This window comes from Rattus norvegicus, chromosome 11 (assembly GCF_021556685.1).
Source record: "Rattus norvegicus strain SHRSP/BbbUtx chromosome 11, alternate assembly SHRSP_T2T, whole genome shotgun sequence".
In the NCBI taxonomy this organism is placed as follows: Eukaryota; Metazoa; Chordata; class Mammalia; order Rodentia; family Muridae; genus Rattus; species Rattus norvegicus.
The window spans coordinates 91510271-91529955 of NC_141544.1; the positions used below are offsets into that span (position 1 = coordinate 91510271).

The 19685-nt window shown below is 44.6% G+C and overlaps 1 protein-coding gene across 1 annotated transcript; it reads left to right on the forward strand.

Annotated features, from left to right (window-relative positions):
• Nucleotides 1–16832: 16832 nt before the first annotated feature.
• On the forward strand, nucleotides 16833–18005 carry LOC148002678 (igE-binding protein-like). The gene has a single exon (XM_087577260.1). The coding sequence runs from the start codon at nucleotides 16833–16835 to the stop codon at nucleotides 18003–18005; it is 1173 nt and encodes a 390-aa protein (XP_087433386.1).
• Nucleotides 18006–19685: the final 1680 nt, after the last annotated feature.

Consider the following 19685-nt stretch of genomic DNA (forward strand, 5'->3'; position numbering starts at 1 on the left):
AAGGAGGCAAGCTATACCCTAGAAGAAGCAAGAAACTAATCGTCTTGGCAACAAAACAAAGAGAAGAAAAGCACACAAACATAACCTCACATCCAAATATGAATATAACAGGAAGCAATAATCACTATTCCTTAATATCTCTCAACATCAATAGCCTCAACTCCCCAATAAAAAGACATAGATTAACAAACTGGATACGCAACAAGGACCCTGCATTCTGCTGCCTACAGGAAACATACCTCAGAGACAAAGACAGACACTACCCCTGAGTGAAAGGCTGGAAAACAACTTTCCAAGCAAATGGTCAGAAGAAGCAAGCTGGAGTAGCCATTCTAATATCAAATAAAATCAATTTTCAATTAAAAGTCATCAAAAAAGATAAGGAAGGACACTTCATATTCATCAAAGGAAAAGTCCACCAAGATGAACTCTCAATCCTCATCTTTGGTTGGTTTATATACAAGTGTGCAATTTCTAGGCTTGAAAGTAAAATGATGCTATCTGGTGCTGGATAGAGGAGCCTTATTTTTTATTATGGCAGCTTGCTATTTTTGTAACATGGTGATTTGGTTGAACACAATAAAGTACAGTAGTAACTGATCTCCCCTTCTTCCTGGATGAGTGAGGAGATGATTAAATGTTGATGTCAGCATCCTTGAGCATATTCAGATGAGCTTCTGCTTCTGTTGAAAAGGATGCTGTGTTTGATTGTGGTCCGAAGCTTTGAAGCACTACTTGGCATCTCCTTCCTTGGAGGTCTCACTGTTTAAACATAACAGATTTGATAGCTTGTTGGTAAGGTGAGGTCCAGCTTGTCTCCACTAGGTCATCTTCATGTGAATCCGGTGGTTATACGGTTTTGTTCTAGGGATATTTCATTTTTTTTTCAGTTACTACTGTACTTTATTGTGTTCAACCAAATCACCATGTTACAAAAATAGCAAGCTGCCATAATAAAAAATAAGGCTCCTCTATCCAGCACCAGATAGCATCATTTTACTTTCAAGCCTAGAAATTGCACACTTGTATATAAACCAACCAAAGATGAGGATTGAGAGTTCATCTTGGTGGATTTTTCCTTTGATGAATATGAAGTGTCCTTCCTTATCTTTTTTGATGACTTTTAATTGAAAATTGATTTTATTTGATATTAGAATGGCTACTCCAGCTTGCTTCTTCTGACCATTTGCTTGGAAAGTTGTTTTCCAGCCTTTCACTCAGGGGTAGTGTCTGTCTTTGTCTCTGAGGTGTGTTTCCTGTAGGCAGCAGAATGCAGGGTCCTTGTTGCGTATCCAGTTTGTTAATCTATGTCTTTTTATTGGGGAGTTGAGGCTATTGATGTTGAGAGATATTAAGGAATAGTGATTATTGCTTCCTGTTATATTCATATTTGGATGTGAGGTTATGTTTGTGTGCTTTTCTTCTCTTTGTTTTGTTGCCAAGACGATTAGTTTCTTGCTTCTTCTAGGGTATAGCTTGCCTCCTTATGTTGGGCTTTACCATTTATTATCCTTTGTAGTGCTGGATTTGTAGAAAGATATTGTGTAAATTTGGTTTTGTCATGGAATATCTTGGTTTCTCCATCTATGTTAATTGAGAGTTTTGCAGGATACAGTAACCTGGGCTGGCATTTGTGTTCTCTTAGGGTCTGTATGACATCTGTCCAGGATCTTCTGGCCTTCATAGTTTCTGGCGAGAAGTCTGGTGTGATTCTGATAGGTCTGCCTTTATATGTTACTTGACCTTTTTCCCTTACTGCTTTTAATATTCTTTCTTTATTTTGTGCGTTTGGTGTTTTGACAATTATGTGACGGGAGGTGTTTCTTTTCTGGTCCAATCTATTTGGAGTTCTGTAGGCTTCTTGTATGCCTATGGGTATCTCTTTTTTTAGGTTAGGGAAGTTTTCTTCTATGATTTTGTTGAAGATATTTACTGGTCCTTTGAGCTGGGAGTCTTCACTCTCTTCTATACCTATTATCCTTAGGTTTGATCTTCTCATTGAGTCCTGGATTTCCTGTATGTTTTGGACCAGTAGCTTTTTCTGCTTTACATTATCTTTGACAGTTGAGTCAATGATTTCTATGGAATCTTCTGCTCCCGAGATTCTCTCTTCCATCTCTTGTATTCTGTTGGTGAAGCTTGTATCTACAGCTCCTTGTCTTTTCTTTTGATTTTCTATGTCCAGGGTTGTTTCCATGTGTTCTTTTTTGATTGCTTCTATTTCCATTTTTAATTCCTTCAACTGTTTGATTGTGTTTTCCTGGAATTCTTTCAGGGATTTTTGCGATTCCTCTCTGTAGGCTTCTACTTGTTCTCTAAGGGAGTTCTTTATGTCTTTCTTGAAGTCCTCCAGCATCATGATCAAATATGATTTTGAAACTAGATCTTGCTTTTCTGGTGTGTTTGGATATTCCGTGTTTATTTTGGTGGGAGAATTGGGCTCCGATGATGCCATGTAGTCTTGGTGTCTGTTGCTTGGGTTCCTGCGCTTGCCTCTCGCCATCAGATTATCTCTAGTGTTACTTTGTTCTGCTATTTCTGACCGTGGCTAGAATGTCCTATAAGCCTGTGTGTCAGGAGTGCTGTAGACCTGTTTTCCTGTTTTCTTTCAGCCAGTTATAGGGACAGAGTGTTCTGCTTTCGGGCGTGTAGTTTTTCCTCTCTACAGGTCTTCAGCTGTTCCTGTGGGCCTGTGTCTTGAGTTCACCAGGCAGGTTTCTTGCAGGGGAAAAGTTGGTCCTACCTGTGGTTCCAAGGCTCAAGTTTGCTCATGGGGTACTGCCTAAGTCCTCTCCGCGGTGGCAGCAACCGGGAAGATCTGCGCCGCTCTTTCCGGGAGCCTCCGTGCACCAGGGTTCCAGATGACGTTTGGTGTTTTCCTCTGGCGTCTGGATGTGCACAGAGTGCAGTCTCTTCTGGTTTCCCAGGCGTGTCCGCCTCTCTGAAGGTTCAGCTCTCCCTCCCACGGGATTTGGGTGCAGAGAACTGTTTATCCAGTCTGTTTCCTTCAGGTTCCGGCGGTGTCTCAGGCGCAGGGATCCTGCTGCTCCTGGGCCCTCCCCTACGGGAACCCAGAGGCCTTATACAGTTGCCTCTTGGGCCAGGGATGTGGGCAGGGGTGGGCAGTGTTGGTGGTCTCCTCAGCTCTGCAGCCTCAGGAGTGCCCACCTGATCAGGCGGTGAGGTCTCTCTCCCACGGGGTTTGGGAGCAGAGAGCTGCTGCGGGCCGGGATCCGCGGGTGTGGGACTTCCGGTAAACACAGGAAGTGCCCGGTCCTAGAGGAATTTTGCCTCTGCGTGTCCCGAGTTCTCCAGGCAGGCTTCTTGCAGGGGAAAAGTTGGTCCTACCTGCGGTTCCAAGGCTCAAGTTTGCTCGTGAGGTACTGCCTAAGTCCTCTCCGCGGCGTCAGCAACCGGGAAGATCTGCGCCGCTCTTTCCGGGAGCCTCCGTGCACCAGGGTTCCAGATGGCGCTTGGTGTTTTCCTCTGGCGTCTGGATGTGCACAGAGTGCAGTCTCTTCTGGTTTCCCAGGCGTGTCCGCCTCTCTGAAGGTTTAGCTCTCCCTCCCACGGGATTTGGGAGCAGAGAGCTGCTGCGGGCCGGGATCCGAGGGTGTGGGACTTCTGGTAAACCGATATTTCATTTTTTTAATAACGGTTTTAGTTGACATTCATGGAGAGAATGAATCCTTAGAACTGTGCCACTAGTGAAAGGAAATCCTGTCTAGAGTATGTTTCTTTACAAAGCTGTTGTCACACCATCCTTTGGGCCCTCTGCTGGAAAAGTAGAATCAAGTCTCAAATAATGCCTTTTAAATTGTATCCTCTAGTATTATAGATGTAGGACAGTACTGTATCATACCTCTGTGGATGTAAAATAGCTTGTACCTGTTTATGATACGTAGTAGTCACCGTGCTTTATCAGAGCTGTTTTTAATGATGTTGCTCAGAATGTTTTCTTTCCAGATGATGATTGAGAAGCTAATTTAAAAAAAAATGGTGCCATGTACCACAAGAGTAACAGAACTGTGCTGTTTTCTCAGGTTTTGTTTTTTTACTTTTTTTTTTTTAATGGAGTGTGCTGGATGTCTCTACAGTTTTGTTCAGATGACTGCAGAACCTGGAAAAGCTGTTGCTGCTGTTGATGCATAACACACTGCTATTATTGGTCTTTTTATATAAATATAAATATATATATAAAAATTAATAAAAATCAGCTCAAACATTAAAAAAAAAACAGAGACTGAAGGAACACCCATTCAGAGCCTGCCCCACATGTGGCCCATACATATACAGCCACCCAATTAGACAAGATGGATGAAGCAAAGAAGTGCAGACCGACAGGAGCCGGATGTAGATCGCTCCTGAGAGACACAGCCAGAATACAGCAAATACAGAGGCGAATGCCAGCAGCAAACCACTGAACTGAGAATAGGACCCCCGTTGAAGGAATCAGAGAAAGAACTGGAAGAGCTTGAAGGGGCTCGAGACCCCATAGGTACAACAATGTCAAGCAACCAGAGCTTCCAGGGACTAAGCCAATACCTAAAGACTATACATGGACTGACCCTGGACTCTGACCTCATAGGTAGCAATGAATATCCTAGTAAGAGCACCAGTGGAAGGGGAAGGCCTGGGTCCTGCTAAGACTGAACCCCCAGTGAACTAGACTGTTGGGGGGAGGGCGGCAATGGGGGGAGGGTTGCGAGGGGAACACCCATAAGGAAGGGGAGGGGGGAGGGGGATGTTTGCCCGGAAACCAAAAATTATTATTAAGTATTAAATAAATTTAAAAAAAAAGAAGAGAAAAAAATAATTCATGTAGTCATTGTTTTTAATATCTGAGTAGTACTCCATTGTGTAGATGTACCACATTTTCTGTATCCATCCCTCTGTTGAAGGGCATCTGGGTTCTTTCCAGCTTCTGGTTGTTATAAATAAGGCTGCTATGAACATAGTGGAGCATGTGTCTTTGTTATATGTTATCTCATTCTTGACAATCAAAATATTCTATACTAAAAAAAAAAAAAGAAAAGTATTTTCATATAGTGAAGGAATGTTCTTCAAAGTGCTTTGGAAATTACAACACAAATGTTTCTGTATGAGAAGACTATTTTGGGTTATTAACCTGAGTTTTTGTTTTTGTTTTTTTAATTTCTTCCTGGTTTTCTGATTACTCCTCCTCCTTTTTCGGCTCAAGCAGCTGACTCTGTTTTCATCCTTCTGTATCCAAAGTGACCAAAGTGATTCCTTAGGGTAACATGCAGCTTGCCCCCTGAAAACGGACACCCCAGTTAATTCTGGTCAGCAAATGTTCCACATGCTGGAACTGGCCAATGTGTGTGATGTGCTGGTTATTGAGTATTTAGACCATTGTGGATGCAAAGCAGAGAAAATCTGAAAGTGTATTAACCTGGCTCCAAATGCTGGAGTCCAGATTTCTAAAGAAGCAGGAAGAGGTTTAAAGTGCAAGACAAAAGTTGTTTAGCACCAAAAGTAAATATGGAAAACTCATCTGAGATCGGAGAGAAGCCATTTTGTGGAAAAGAGATGAGAAGGGCATTGGGATTGGGATTCCTGAGACACAGAGATCTGACCTCTCTTCAAAAAACACATCCTGGGCCAGATCCTCGGAGGGCAAAGCTCTGTGGTATATCTTGACACTTCTGTCTCCTGACCTTCTTTCTGAGAAGTTCTTCATCCTTAGTTGAACGTAGAAGTAGCAGTTAAAGTAGCCTCACAGAGAGATGTGTTCGGGTCTGTCGTCCTCTGCGTCCACCCAAACTTGGCACTATGTGAGATTCTAGAACAATGGTACAAATCTATGTGGGGAAGAGCAGGCTAAAGGAATTCCAGGAAGGACTAGGGTTAGTTTCTCCTTAGCCTAGCAGATTTTCTAAGTGAAATGGGAATTAATTGTACCTTTAGTGATATTTTTTGAACATCTTAACTCATTCCCATGTGTATACTAAAACTTTTTTTGTGTGTGTGGCTGGTAGCCAGTTTTGATTGTTTTTTGGTTTTCCATGTCACGGTTTTTCTGTAGGCTTAGATTTTTCAACTTACTTTAATCATAGTTCTTTAACACCAACCTCCCTTCTAGACTATCACCCTCTAGAGGTAGAGGAAAAGGAAGGTTAATAGGAAACGGGGGTTGTGGACCTGTTAAAAATAATTCTGTGAGGGTGATTCCAGTCTTCATTGTTAGCAGTCGAGTCCACCAGCAAACACCAAACACGTTAAGCAAGTATTTGGTCCAGAAGAAACCTCAAGGCTCTGTCAATTGGCCTGAGTCTGAGGATTGTCCACTGTCTGTGAGTTACACTTATGCTCTTCCAAACATTATATGTCCTCCCAAGCATCTGTTTTAGCAAAACATCACAGGCCCTTTCACCAGGCACCTCTCAGGATTACATCACACATCTGCTTCAGCAAAACATCCTCTCATAAGAGGATTTCCAGAACTCTGGGGAGGTGTGCATTGAAAAATGGTTATGGGTTGGAGTGTTGGTCCAGCAATGAAGAAGACTGACTGCCCTTCCAGAAAGCCTAGCTTTGATTGCTAGCACTGAATGGATCTGTGATTACACGGTCCCTACACTGTATCTCAGAACAGTGTGCAATTATGATGTCAGAGGATATGATACTGTAAGACCCCAACCCTTGGTATTTAACTTCGAGACACTCCCGAGTGACACAGAGACTCAGATCGATGCAAAATGAGAAGTTTATTTTCTGGCATGTCGGGGTCAACCTTCAATTAGTCCCTCCGGTAAATGACTAGAGGGTGACCCCAAATAGCTATTACAAAAGCAGTTTTTATAGTTTGGGGGCACAGGTTACATCAGCAAGTTTACAGTTCAAACTTATTGGCTAAGCATATTGACCTTTGAGTCTATTGGCTAACAAGCATCAGACAGTACATTCTGAGAATTTTCTACTCAAAAATGTTCCTGTGGGTGGAGGATGGAACTTGACCTAGCCTTGCCCTGAGGCAGGTGGGTGTAAAGCTCCTAGGGTCCTTCATTTCCCCTTTTTCTTGTATAAGCTCCAATCTTGGAGCTATGCTTAGGGGTCTCTGGTGACTAAATCTTATTCTCCAGGTCCTGTCCACAGGGTCTCATATTGTGGGCGTAGGACCATCAGATGTACTGCACCTATTCTCTCTTTTATTAAGGCTATAAGCTTGCTCAATATGCAGGGTCCAAAGGTCAACAACAGCAGGAAAACAATTAGGGGTCCCAACAAGATGATGAGTTAAACCAAGACTTGAACCAGCATCTGTTCTCTTTCTCTCTTCTGTTTGCCTAGCCCTTTTTGCACTTTGGCCATCATCTTCTCCCAATTTGTACAACCTGAGTTCCCAAGTTTTTCCCTTTAGCCATCCTGTTCTTTCTTTGACTTTCTAGTGAATCTGATTATTATTGGGTTACAGGTGGCGTTTGCACAGGGGGTGTCCCAATACCCTTGGTTCCCCGGGTAGGGTCCCCCAGTCATGTAATTTCTTTTTACTGTTATCAAGTCCCAAGAGGAGGAGGGGTTCCAGTATGTGTCTCCTGTAGTTTCACATCCCTGGGTAGTGCAATAAAATTGGTCTGGACCCCTGCATTGGTGAACGTCTGCCCCTTCTCTTCCATCTCCAGGGAAACATAAATGGGGGTCTCCTGCAGCTGATACCTCCATGCCGTGAATGCACATCTTATTGTCCTCCCCTCAAACCCCCAGCCCATATGGGCAGTTTGCTTCTGCCTGTGTTCCCATCATGGGTAGAGATGTCCCACGAGTCTTGACCTGCAGCCAGCTGGCACAGCTTGAAGTGAGAGCGGGCCACGTGTTGGGGGATTTGGAGGCCATCAGGGAGGTGACCCCATCTCCATGTCCAGTGGAAACCACAGTCCAGGTTTGACGAACAGGCACATGGGGCTGCATAGGATGGAGGAAAGAATCAAAATCCAGAGGTACCACCAGGTAGACATGATCAGGGCTGAGCAATCTTGAGCTTGGGTGGATTGTCCCTCTTCTGTACCAACCAGTGTGTGCATGGGGTCTGCGGGGAGTGGAACGTCTACAGGTTTCATATGGTACATGTGTACCCAGGCCATAATACCATCCACCTTGAGGGCTGTGGGAATGGTTAACAGCACCAGAAAGGGTCCCTTCCACTCGGGTTCCAGCGACTGTGCCCAATGCCTTAGGACACAGACCCAGTCACTAGTCTAGAAATTGTGAGGGCGTCTCTGGCATTCCTGGAGCATATAAGGTTTGGGCCAAATCTCATGTTGTATTGACTGAAGGATTAGGAGCCTCAAGAAGAGATTCCTATCAGCAAGTTGGGATACCTCCAGGGAGGGTCCAGTGGACACCAAGAGAGTTGGGGTACCAAACAAGATCTCAAAAAGGGTCAGGTTAAAATGGTAGGTGGTGTTCCAGGCTTGGAAAAGGACCAGGGGAAAGAGCACCACCCAGTCAGCACCAGTCTTCAAGGACAATTTAATTAAGGTCACTTTTAGGGTTCTGTTCATTCTCTCTACCTTTCCTGAGCTCTGGGGACAGTACGCACACTGGAGCTTCCAATTAGTCCCCAATATCTTTCCCAATCCCTGACTTGCCTTAGAAACAAAAGAAAGACTAGTGTCTCATCCAATTACCTTGGGCACTAAGAACATGGGGAAGATTTCTTCTAATATCTTCTTGGCTACCACATTAGCTGTTTCCTGCTTTGTGGGGAAAGCCTCAACCCATCCAGAGAAAGTATGTACAAACACTAGGAGGAATTTGCAACCATATTTTCCTGGCTTAACTTCTGTGAAATCAACCTCCCAATATACCCCAGGTTGTTCTCCCCTGGGTGGATGTCAGCCACTTGACGGTTTACCTCTTATAAGTCCTGGACTGGGCGATAATCATTAGTGCCTGGCTTCAACTGGCAGTAGCGGTGAGGTCCAGGGTGAACGGCACTTACACAACATCCCAAGCTGGAGGAACTTGGGTAAAGGGACGCTGGACAGGAAGATCCTTGAGGAGGGGCCGAGGGAACCAGGGCCATGGTAGGGGGTAAATGGGTGGAGGATCCATAAGCAGCAGACCCACTGTGGAAGGGTCTTGGAGGATGTTCTTCTTTACAGACTCATTGGTCTCTACAGGGTTCTTCTCCTTTATGGCCAGGACCTGCGAGAGTCTCAGAGACAAAAATACTTTTATCCATGAGTGTGTGTGTGTGTGTGTGTGTGTGTGTGTGTGTGTGTGTGTTCCTCCACTAGATCCTTCCAAGTAACTGTATAGGGTACTTGGTCTGGGTGCCCGAGGGATCCTGGCCAAAAGACTCTTTCCTCTACTCCCTTGACCACCTGCAAAGCAAAGGTCCCTATGGGTGGCCACTCTATTCCAAAGGTGGGCCATTTTGGAGGAGCAGAGAGTAACTAACCTGCCTTTCTTTACTACTACTGACAAGATTTTTCCTCTTTCCTAACTTCCTTCCTTCCAGTAGTTAACTAGGATGTTTAACAGGGTAGATTCAGTCTGTCCCATGTCCAAAAATAACGTCAGTCCAAGTCCAGGAACACAGAGAAAGACAATCAACACACGACAGTTTGCCCCTGCAACGGGCGCACAAACCAGGAAATCAGGTGACTTGGCTAACTCCCACCAGTATCGAGTCTAGCAGGTTCCAAAAGGAGAAGAGTCCTCCCAACTCCCCACGGTCACAGCGTTAAGGCACGTCTGCCCACCGCAGTTGACCATACCAGACTAGAGGCTTTCCAGTGACACCCTGCTTGCAAGACGAGAGTGGAAACAAAAGGCACAGAGAAATAAACACTTACAAGTAGATGCCTGTTGCTGAGCTCAGTCTTTTTCCCTCCCATCAGTCTAGTCGGTGGTTGCTGGGGGAGGGGGCTCTCCTCGATCCCAGACAAGCCTCCAAATGTAAGACACACCCTCCACCAATCCTCCATCGGTGGTACTTATTTAGAGACACCCAGATGCAGATCGATGCAAAACAAGGTGTTTATTTTCGGACTGAACCATCTCACAATATTTTCCTGAATTTCACTGGCACGCACACACACACACACACACACACACACACACACACACACACACACACACACACACAGAGTTTATTCCTAACTCACGTCTGCCTCTGCCTCCCGAGTACTGGGATTAAAGGTATGTATGACCTCTGCCTGCTGTATTCATATATTCTTAATAACCAACTTAAAGAGTAAAGGTCAGATCTGGGGATATAGCTGTGTTGGTAAGTGCATGAACTTAACCCTGTGTTTGGTCCCTGGGTGGTGCATGCACTAGTCTACATCCACCCTCATCACTGGATCAGAACTTCAAAGGCATCCTTGCTCTCAGCCAGTTTAAGGGCAGCCAGTGCTACATGGGACCCTGTCTCAAAGTCAGACAAAAAAAAACCTCAAGGAAAACAATAAAGAAAAAGAAACATTCCAGGACCTGGCTGTAGTAAGCATCCAGACAGAGCCACTGAACAGAGAACACGGTTAATATTCCTTCCTAGCTGCCTCTAGCACCCATACCTTTCTTCTTTCCTCTGTCACTTGTGAGGCAGGTCAAGCAATACTCAGAATCTACTACAGACTTGGAAGAGTGACAGGACAACCCTCCTTCCAATTCCTACAAGCCCCACCTCCAGTGGGAGGGGCCTGAATGCTTGCTCAACTGGCATCTTCACAAGGTTCAGAGCACAAGCCAAGCACGCTCTTTGCTTAGTCTGTTGTGCTAGGTTTCACTTTTGGTTTTCTTTTGTTTTATTTTTCGAGACGATGTTTCTTTCTGCAGCTCTGCCTGTCCTGGCACTAGTTCCAATTCACAGAAATGGGCTTTCCTCTTCCTCCTGCAATGCCAGGAATGCTTTTTCTGTTTTTTTTGTTTATTGTTTATTTGTTTTTGTTTTGTTTTGTGTTTTTCAATTCCAATCAAGTAGGAGCACTTGCAAAGAGGGAACCTTGAGAAAAGTTTCCATTACACTGGCCTGTAGGCAAATCTGTGGGAGCACTTCCTTGATTAATGATTCACCTCCCTGTGGGAGGGCCTGGGGGGATACCTGTGCAGGTGGTCCTAGGCTGTAAGAGAAGCCAGACTGAGAAAACTATGAGGAGCAAGCTACTTAGAAGCATCCCTCCATGGCCTCTGCTTCAATTCCAGACTCCTGGTTCCTGCCTTGAGTTCCTGTCCAGAATTCCCTCACTGATGACCTAAGAGTTGTAAGCTGAAATAAACTCTTTTATCCTAAGTTGCTTTTGTTCTATGTTTTATCTAAAGCAGTGGTTCTCACCCTTCCAAATGCTGCAGCCCTTTAATTCAGTTTCTTATGTTGTAGTGACCAACCCCCCAACCGTAATACCATTTTGTTATTATTCATCACTGAATTTTTGCTATGAATCCTAAAGTAAATATCTGTGTTTTCTAATACTCTTAGGTGACCCCGGTGAAAGGGTCATTCCACTCCCCCCAAAGGTGTGGCAGCCCACACACAGTGGAGAACAGAGAAGAAACTAGAGCGGCCATGTAGCACTGACACGTGACACCTCTTAGCATGCTCAAGATGTGCAGCTTCCAGCTTGCTTCTCATGTCAATGGCACTTGTTCAAACGAGTTTCTTCATTGCAGCTAAACAGGGCAAACATGCCTCTGTCCTTGCAGTTGTTCCCTCTGTATAGCAAGACCTGCTGGGAACAAGCAAAAGACACTTACTCTCAGTACTACCATTTGTTTTCAGACTCCATAAATTCAAGGTCCTGAAAGATCCCCATTTGATATTAGTGCGGCCATTTCTTAAGAATGAGAATCTTTTAAGCTGGCCCTTGCTTAGCCCCTAGATGTAGGACAATAGACCAGAAAGTACAGAAAGCACATTCCCACCCTCTCTCTAGGAAGCTGCCCGACCATAAGAACAGATGGTATAGAACATATTTATGCAGGGCAATTACAGGACAGGAAACATCTCCAGGAAGCTACTGACCACTATAGATTGTGACCCAGAACAAGAAAACCTATATCAAGTCAGACGTCCTTGGTACTGACATAGCTGTGCTGACATAGCTATAGCCTTGTCCTGGGAACTCCAGAAGAGAAACATCTGCCAAGTCAGATATCCTTGGTCCTTGTCCTGGGAACCCCAGAATGAGAAAACATATATCAAGTCAGACATCCTTAGTACTGAAATAGCTGCATTAATATGGTTACGGCCTTGTCCCAGGAATTCCAGGATGAGAAACATCTGCCTAGTTATCCTTGGCACCGAAATAGCTGAGCTAATGAAACTGTGTGATCTTAAATGACTATTTAAGCTGTACATTTCTGTTGTTTGAGGCTCTTAACATCCCTCCTGCGTGAGGACCGTGTCAAGCCCCAGTGCATTGGTATCCCAAAATAAACCTCTTGTTCTTACATCAAGACTGAGTCCCGTGTGTTCGTGGGGTGTTGGGTGTCCTCAGGACTGGAGCGAGAGTCTCCCCTGTCTGAGGGTCTTTCAGTCCTAGGCCCTAGGGGAGCTTGAAGCTTCACAACAGCTGACCGGCTTCTTAATAAGGAATCAGTTGTCTGAGTCCAGACATCTCAAGGACAACTTCTCCATCTTGCTGGCAGGGTCAAACTAAGTTCATATTCCCAGGCCCAGGAAACTACTTCTAACCTGATTGGTGAAAACTACCTCATTCAACTCTGTATGTCAAAAAACAAAACAAAAAAAAAATTGGACAGTGCTACAGCCCACCCTGCTCTCCCTAGGTTTGTGGTCTCATCCTTTAAAGAGGCTGTGCAATGTCCCTTCAAGGTTGTGGTTCAGCTCAATATTCTATAATACACGGTTATTAAAGTTCAGCTCCCGAGTCCGTTATGTGACTCTGATGGATCAGTAGCAGCTGGATTATAACCAATTTTTTTTTGTTGTTTGCATTGACCTGGTGTTTGAGTCACGTTGGATTTATGTTGGATTTAAGCAGACCTCACAACAGAGCCTTCTGTCCCTTCTCCCAGGACAGAAAGAGAAAAATAACATTGATGGTGGAGGAAAAAACTGAATGCTTGCTGGGCAGTAGCAAACATATTTGCATTATTTAAGAAAGGCCCCATATAGAAATCCAAGACTTTCCATTGGTACATGAAGTGAGAGCCTGTGTCAGCCCTGAGGGGGGGTCTTCCTATTAAACCTGACAGTTTGGAGAATGAGAATAGTGCCTCCTCCAGACTCTGGTCATTTGCTTGAATGCCTCCCCAAAGCGTCATAGTCATCCGACTAAGCCCCTGAGCATGTCAAGAGGTGGACCAGGGACTCCAAGGCTTGCTTACTTCAACTTCCAACTTGGCTTCATTCCGCCATCCACACTGGTTCTTCTGCCTCTTCAATGTCCTCTTATTTCATTGGTTAGGTTTGGTCATTGAACTGCCAATGACCATGGTGGTTTAAGTCCCTGTTACATATGCTTTAAAACAAATTCATTTTCGATTTGTCTGTTTTGTGTAGAGATGTATGCTTGCCAGAATTAAGGGGACAACATGAAGGAGTATGGAGACAGGACAACTCCATCCGCCATGACGTTTCTAGGGCTTGAGCTTAGATGGTGTGTTTGCACAGAGAGCTATTCTGCTAGCCACTCACAGGCTTTGGTCTCGATTTCTTATAATTTCCTTATATCTTCTTTTTCTTTTTTCCATTTTTTGTTGGATATTTTTTTATTTACAATTCGAATATTACTCCCTTTACCGGTTTCCTGTCCATAAGCCCCCTATCCCCTTCCCCTACCACATAAAGGTGTTCCTCCCCGTCCACTTCCCATTATCACCCCCCCTGATATTCCCTTGCACTGGGGGTCCAACCTTCGCAGGACCAAGTTGGCGCCTGTGCTGCCAGTGTGTGAATATCGGGCGTAGGTCTGTGGGATTGAAAGAAAACACGTACATAGGTCACCCATTTTCAGAGAGTGCCCCCAAGGCTTTACTGAGATCTCCTTACATACCCAAGGCAAAAGCCATGGAAAAACAAGGCAGGTGAAAATCCCCAACCAGGAAAACAGGAAAAGTCTGTGTGGTTGAATGTTTATGCCCCCAATCAGGGGCATAAACAACTTCTTAAGAACAACAAGCTGGAAGGCTGGTGGGGGGGAAGGGTGCCATGGACAGTCCCAGCCCCAAATCAGCGGCCAAGAGCAGCTGCCAAGGATGTGAACAACTTCTTGCTATAGCAGGCTAAAAGGCTCAGCAAGGGGGAAGGGAAACATCCCAAGGTAGGGTCCAACAATTCCCCCTCTTTTATTTTTTTAAGTAGCACCTCTCTTAGGATCAATCTGGGGTTCAAAACTCTGTCCTGTCTCTGAAAACCCTGCCAGCCTCAGGGTTTATGTCTTAGGCGAGTATGGCCCCAGAAGGTTGCCCGTCTTTGACTAACTACTTGTCGTACAAACTGAGCCTCTAATTTGAGTCGACGGATTATTCCCGGTCAATGAAAACCAAACCTATTTGGTTTCAGCCTGAGACTGGATCTGTTGGTACTTTAAAACAGCCCAGGGGCAGCTGCTAAGAGTGAGCAATCGAGATAAGCATTCAAATCCCCAACAGCCTTGCTGCTATCAAGGACCTTAACAGGGGTTATACATAGAATGATAAAAGGTAGAACAAGATATAACATGGGTTTCCCAGAGGAAGTCCAATAGAGAGCAGTTTGTTGGTTGAGATTAAGAATGACCAACTGAATCTGAATTTTAACCCTATTCTGTACAGTCAGTATCATGGCGACTTCTCCAGAATGTATTCATAGTCCCAACCACAGCTGCCGATTGAGATATGGCCAAACTGGCCACTGCAGCAGCAGGGGTGGCTGAAATGGTGATGGCAGCAATGAACATCACAGTAATGCCAAAGTCTCTTTTGTGCCTGTAGAGTAACACTGGGAATCAGCCTTTCATCCAGAGGTTATGGGGATCACACCAGGAACTCAGTCAATGCAAAATCTTCCTGTTCCTCGCAACTGATCAATAGACAGGACCTGGAAGAACAATTCAGAATCTCTTCCCTTGACACTGCCTTAGTCCCAATTCCGAAATAAAAGGGAAAAATGTTGCCAACACGCATGGCACAGACTTCAGAAAAAAATTTTTTCTCTTAATTGACCAATGTCTCAAATATTGAAAAGAAATATCGAATCTTTTTCTGGAGCAGCAGCTGCTCCCCAATATTATAGCACGTTGTAAAAGTAAAGGCTTGTACTAAAATTAAAATGTCTATATAATAAATAATATACACTGAAAGATTCAAAGTCTTAGCTTCTTGTATTGAAAAAGTGACAAAAAAAATTTCCCCAAGGCAAAACTTTCCAATGGTATCACTTCATGGATTGTCCAAAATTATAAGCAAACTCACTAAATGAAAATCTTTCACAATCGCCAGCATGTAAAGAAACAGCATAAAAACAATCTTTTAAATCTATAGTAATGCTACATGTATTTCTTGAAATAGCAGTTTGAGTAAGCAAACAGGCTATAATGCTCTTATAAGTTCCATAGGCTCATCAACCCTTCCTAAATCCTGTAACGATCTCCACCTGTTTGATTTTTTTTATTACAAATATGTGTGAGTTAGAATCTTGAGCCTGTCTGTGATCAAACTGTAAACTGTAGCCAATGTAACCTGGCAATCTTTAACTGTAGGGAGTGGCGCGGTAAAACAAACTGTGGTAAACAACAGTACTGCACATGCATGGGTTTCCCCTGTTGTCAATCTGGCGGGGGCGGTACCATGCTAGTGGAGAGATTCGTGCTACCCCAATCCCTGGAGGAGAAGAAGCATAGGGTGATTTGTGCTCCGCCAATCCCTGAAGGACAAGTAGCACGACCACAGCCTGTTGTGTATATAAGGCAAGCGCCTGAGGTCCCCGTATCAGCAATGAGGTGGTCCTGCAATAAAGGCTGTTGAGAAGAATCCGACCGTGTTGCATTCCTTGCTGGCGGAGGTGGGCGAGACAAACTGGTGGCCCGTACAGGGACCCGAGGACATCCTCGTGGATTCAGAACTCTTCAGTTCCATGACGGGGACGTCGGGAAGTTCCCGGGTAAGGGGGGGGATAAAGTTCTCTGGAGGTAAGCAGAGACGATGAAAGCCTTGGTTTAGAGGCTATAAAGTCTGTCGTCTACAGCAATGTTGTTTCCAATTGATCCTTTGTGGGTAGGACTTGTAATTTTGTTTCTTTTCTCCTTTGTGTGGTGGATTTGTTTTCTTTTGTATTGCCACTGGCCCGGAGGTGAGTGCATTTGCTGGGAATAGCCAGCTAGTCCCAGGTTACGAAGTCATGTGTAAACAAACACGCCAGCTCACCCTGCTCGTAAAACTGCTCATGCATTGAGTATGGGAAAATCACATTCCAGCCCACTCCTGACAGCTCTCCAGGAACTCCTCAATCAGCGTAAACTCAAAATCGAAAGGAAAATCCTGTCGAGCTTTCTTGATGAATGCGACCGTTGTGCTCCATGGTTTATAGTATCGGGATCTCTTACCTTGGGAGCATGGGACAAATTGGGAAAAGATTCGGATAAGGAAGCCACAGAGGGCAAGCTTAAGCCCAGATCAAAACCTCTTTGGCGAATGGTCCATGCCTGCTTAGAGGATAGACGATGTGAGGAAGCCATTAGGACAGGTCAGAAAATCCTTGCAGAGCAACAAGAAAGTATGTCAGAGGGAGAAAAGTTCCCGAAGGAAGAAAAGAAAAGAAAAGGAGACAAAAGGAACAAGAAAAGGTAGAGATAAAAAAAAAGGGATAATCAGGACCAGGAACAAATAAGATATATTCCTTTTTAAAAGGCTTGACCTTAGGAATGTCAGATGATTCAGAGCCTAGTGAGGATGATGAGGCTGAGCTTGAGAAAGAGGCTGCTCAGTATAAGAGAGAGAGAGATGATCCAGACTGGCCACATGCTAACGCCACGTGGCAACAAGGCAGACAATTAGGCAAGAAAGTGATTATACCAACAGCACCTCTATATAACCCTCAACATAAAAGCATGGTGAAGCCTGCCAAAGGTACTTCCTTTTGCCCAGCGGTGTGGAAAGAGATGGGATTAAGTTTTCCAGTATTTCTGGATGCTAACAGGCATCGATATCATGAACCTGTTGATTTTAAGACTATAAAGCAATTGGCAGAATCTGTCAGAACCTATGGGGTCAGTGCAGCTTTTGTTTTGGCTCAAGTTGAGGCTATTGCTAGATATTGCCTCACCCCTGGGGATTGGGGGAGTCTGGCTAAAGCCTGCCTCTCCTCAGGTCAATACTTGGATTGGAAATCTTACCTTTATGAATATGCTAATACTCAGGCCACCATTAATCTGGCCTCAGGAGTATATCCTCAGAGACATTGGGACACTGACATGCTATTGGGTCTAGGGAGATTCGCTCTGGACCAGACTTGTTATCCAGAACAAGTTAATAGCCTAATTAATGAAATAGCCATCAAGGCATGGAAAGCACTGCCTAATAGGGGCGCAGTCTCCGGGAACCTTACCAAGGTTCTGCAAGGTCCCACAGAGCCTTTTTCAGACTTTGTAGCCCGCATGGTAGAGACCGCTACCAAGATCTTCGGAGACCCTGATACAGCCATGCCTCTCATTAAACAGCTAGTGTATGAGCAATGTACAAAAGAATGTAGGACTGCTATAACCCCATACAAACATAAAGGTTTAGAAATTTGGATGAAAGTCTGCAGGGAACTGCACGGACCATTGACTAATGCTGGCCTAGTGGCAGCTGTGGTACAGTTAGGGAAAACCGCCACCACGGATACCTGTTTCAAATGTGGCCGTAAAGGGCATTATCGAAGACAGTGTCCTGAAAGGAGTAAGGGGAAAATTAGCGATAGACCCAAGCAGCCTGGACTATGTCCACGGTGTAAGAAGGGAAACCACTGGGCAAATGAGTGTCGATCTGTGAAGGACATGGATGGCCGACCCCTATTGACAGGATATGGTGGTGCACGACCAAAAACCAGACAATAGGGCCCACGTCCCCAGGGCCCTCAAATATATGGGACTCTGCAGGGCGACAGACAGGGAGAGGACAAACAGAGGCCTTGGCCTTTCCTTTGCCACCCGAAGGACTGAGGAGAGCCACTAAAGGCTCCGCAGGACTGGACCTTCACTCTGCCACGAGACTCGTACTGACCCCCCAAATGGGAGTGCAGCCAGTAGACACAGATTTTAGAGGACCCCTCCCTAAAGACACAGTTGGGCTATTGTTGGGGCACTCCTCCTCTGCTCTGAAAGGTTTACAGATTGTGCTTGGAGTAATTGACCCTGATTATTTAAGCACAGTAAAAGTCCTGTTAGCCTCCACCCCAGGGAATCACTGCCATTTCCCCTGGAGACAGAATCGATCAAATGCTGCTTCTGCCTAGCTTGCATAAGCGCTTTCCTGCTGAAAATAGAATCAGGGGACAGAGGCTTAGGATCTACAGGCTCCCAATTTGCTTTTATCTCATTGGAACTGGGTGAAAAATGTTAACATTGACTGTGGAGGGACGATCATTCCTTGGTCTGTTGGACACTGGAGCAGATCGTAGTATTATCTCTGCTCATGACTGGCCACCTAGGTGGCCTACGCAAGCATCATCTCAGGCCCTATGTGGTCTAGGGTACAAAATGGCTCCTTTAATAAGCTCCAAGGAATTGACATGGAAGGATACAGAAGGGAGATCAGGAAAGATTACTCCCTATGTTATAGACATTCCTGTGACACTGTGGGGCAGAGATGTTCTGATAAATCTAGACATGAGACTGACTAATGATTACTCCCACAAGTCAAAGATATGATGGCAGAAATGGGCTATGTGCCTAGAAAGGGTCTGGGAAAAAACTTACAAGGACGACTTAACCCCGTACTGTCAAAACAAAAACAAGACAGGACGGGTCTGGGTTTTTCCTAGGGACCATTGAGGGGGGAATACCCATTACGTGGAAAACAGAGGAGCCTTTATGGGTTCCTCAATGGCCTCTATCCTCTGAAAAATTAATTGTTGCTGCCGAATTAGTATTCGAACAATTACAATTAGGACATATTAAACCATCCAGATCACCTTGGAATGCACCCATATTTGTTATTAAGAAAAAATCAGGAAAATGGCGATTATTGCATGATTTAAGAGCTATCAATTCTCAGATGCAAATAATGGGTCCCATACAAAGAGGTTTACCATTGCTTTCTAGTATTCCTGCTGGTTGGCCTATTATTATTTTTGATTTTAAGATTGCTTTTTTTCCATCCCTCTTGCCCTGCAAGATAGCGTGCGATTTGCATTTACTTTACCTTCTATGAATAATGAAGAGCCTGATAAGCACGATCAGTGGGTGGTCTTGCCTCAAGGTATGGCTAATAGCCCTACTATGTGTCAGCTTTATGTAGGACAAGCCCTTCAGCCTGTACGTGACCAATTCCCGAAATTAAGAATAATACATTTGATGGATGATATTTTGCTTTCCGCTAAAGATTGTGGCACCTTAAAAGTGGCCTATGCGAAAGTGGTTAAGGTGCTTGAAAACAATCAATTGTTCATATCACCTGAAAAGGTTCAAATGGGCAAAATAGGGGAGTATTTAGGAACAAAAATCACTCCTCATAGTATTTCCCCTCAGAAAATAGAATTACGAAAAGATCATTTAAAAACATTAAATGACTTTCAA

Bases quoted from the DNA above. Each gene is read 5' to 3' on its own strand.
- LOC148002678 (XM_087577260.1), top strand. From the start codon at position 16,833: ATGTCAGATGATTCAGAGCCTAGTGAGGATGATGAGGCTGAGCTTGAG.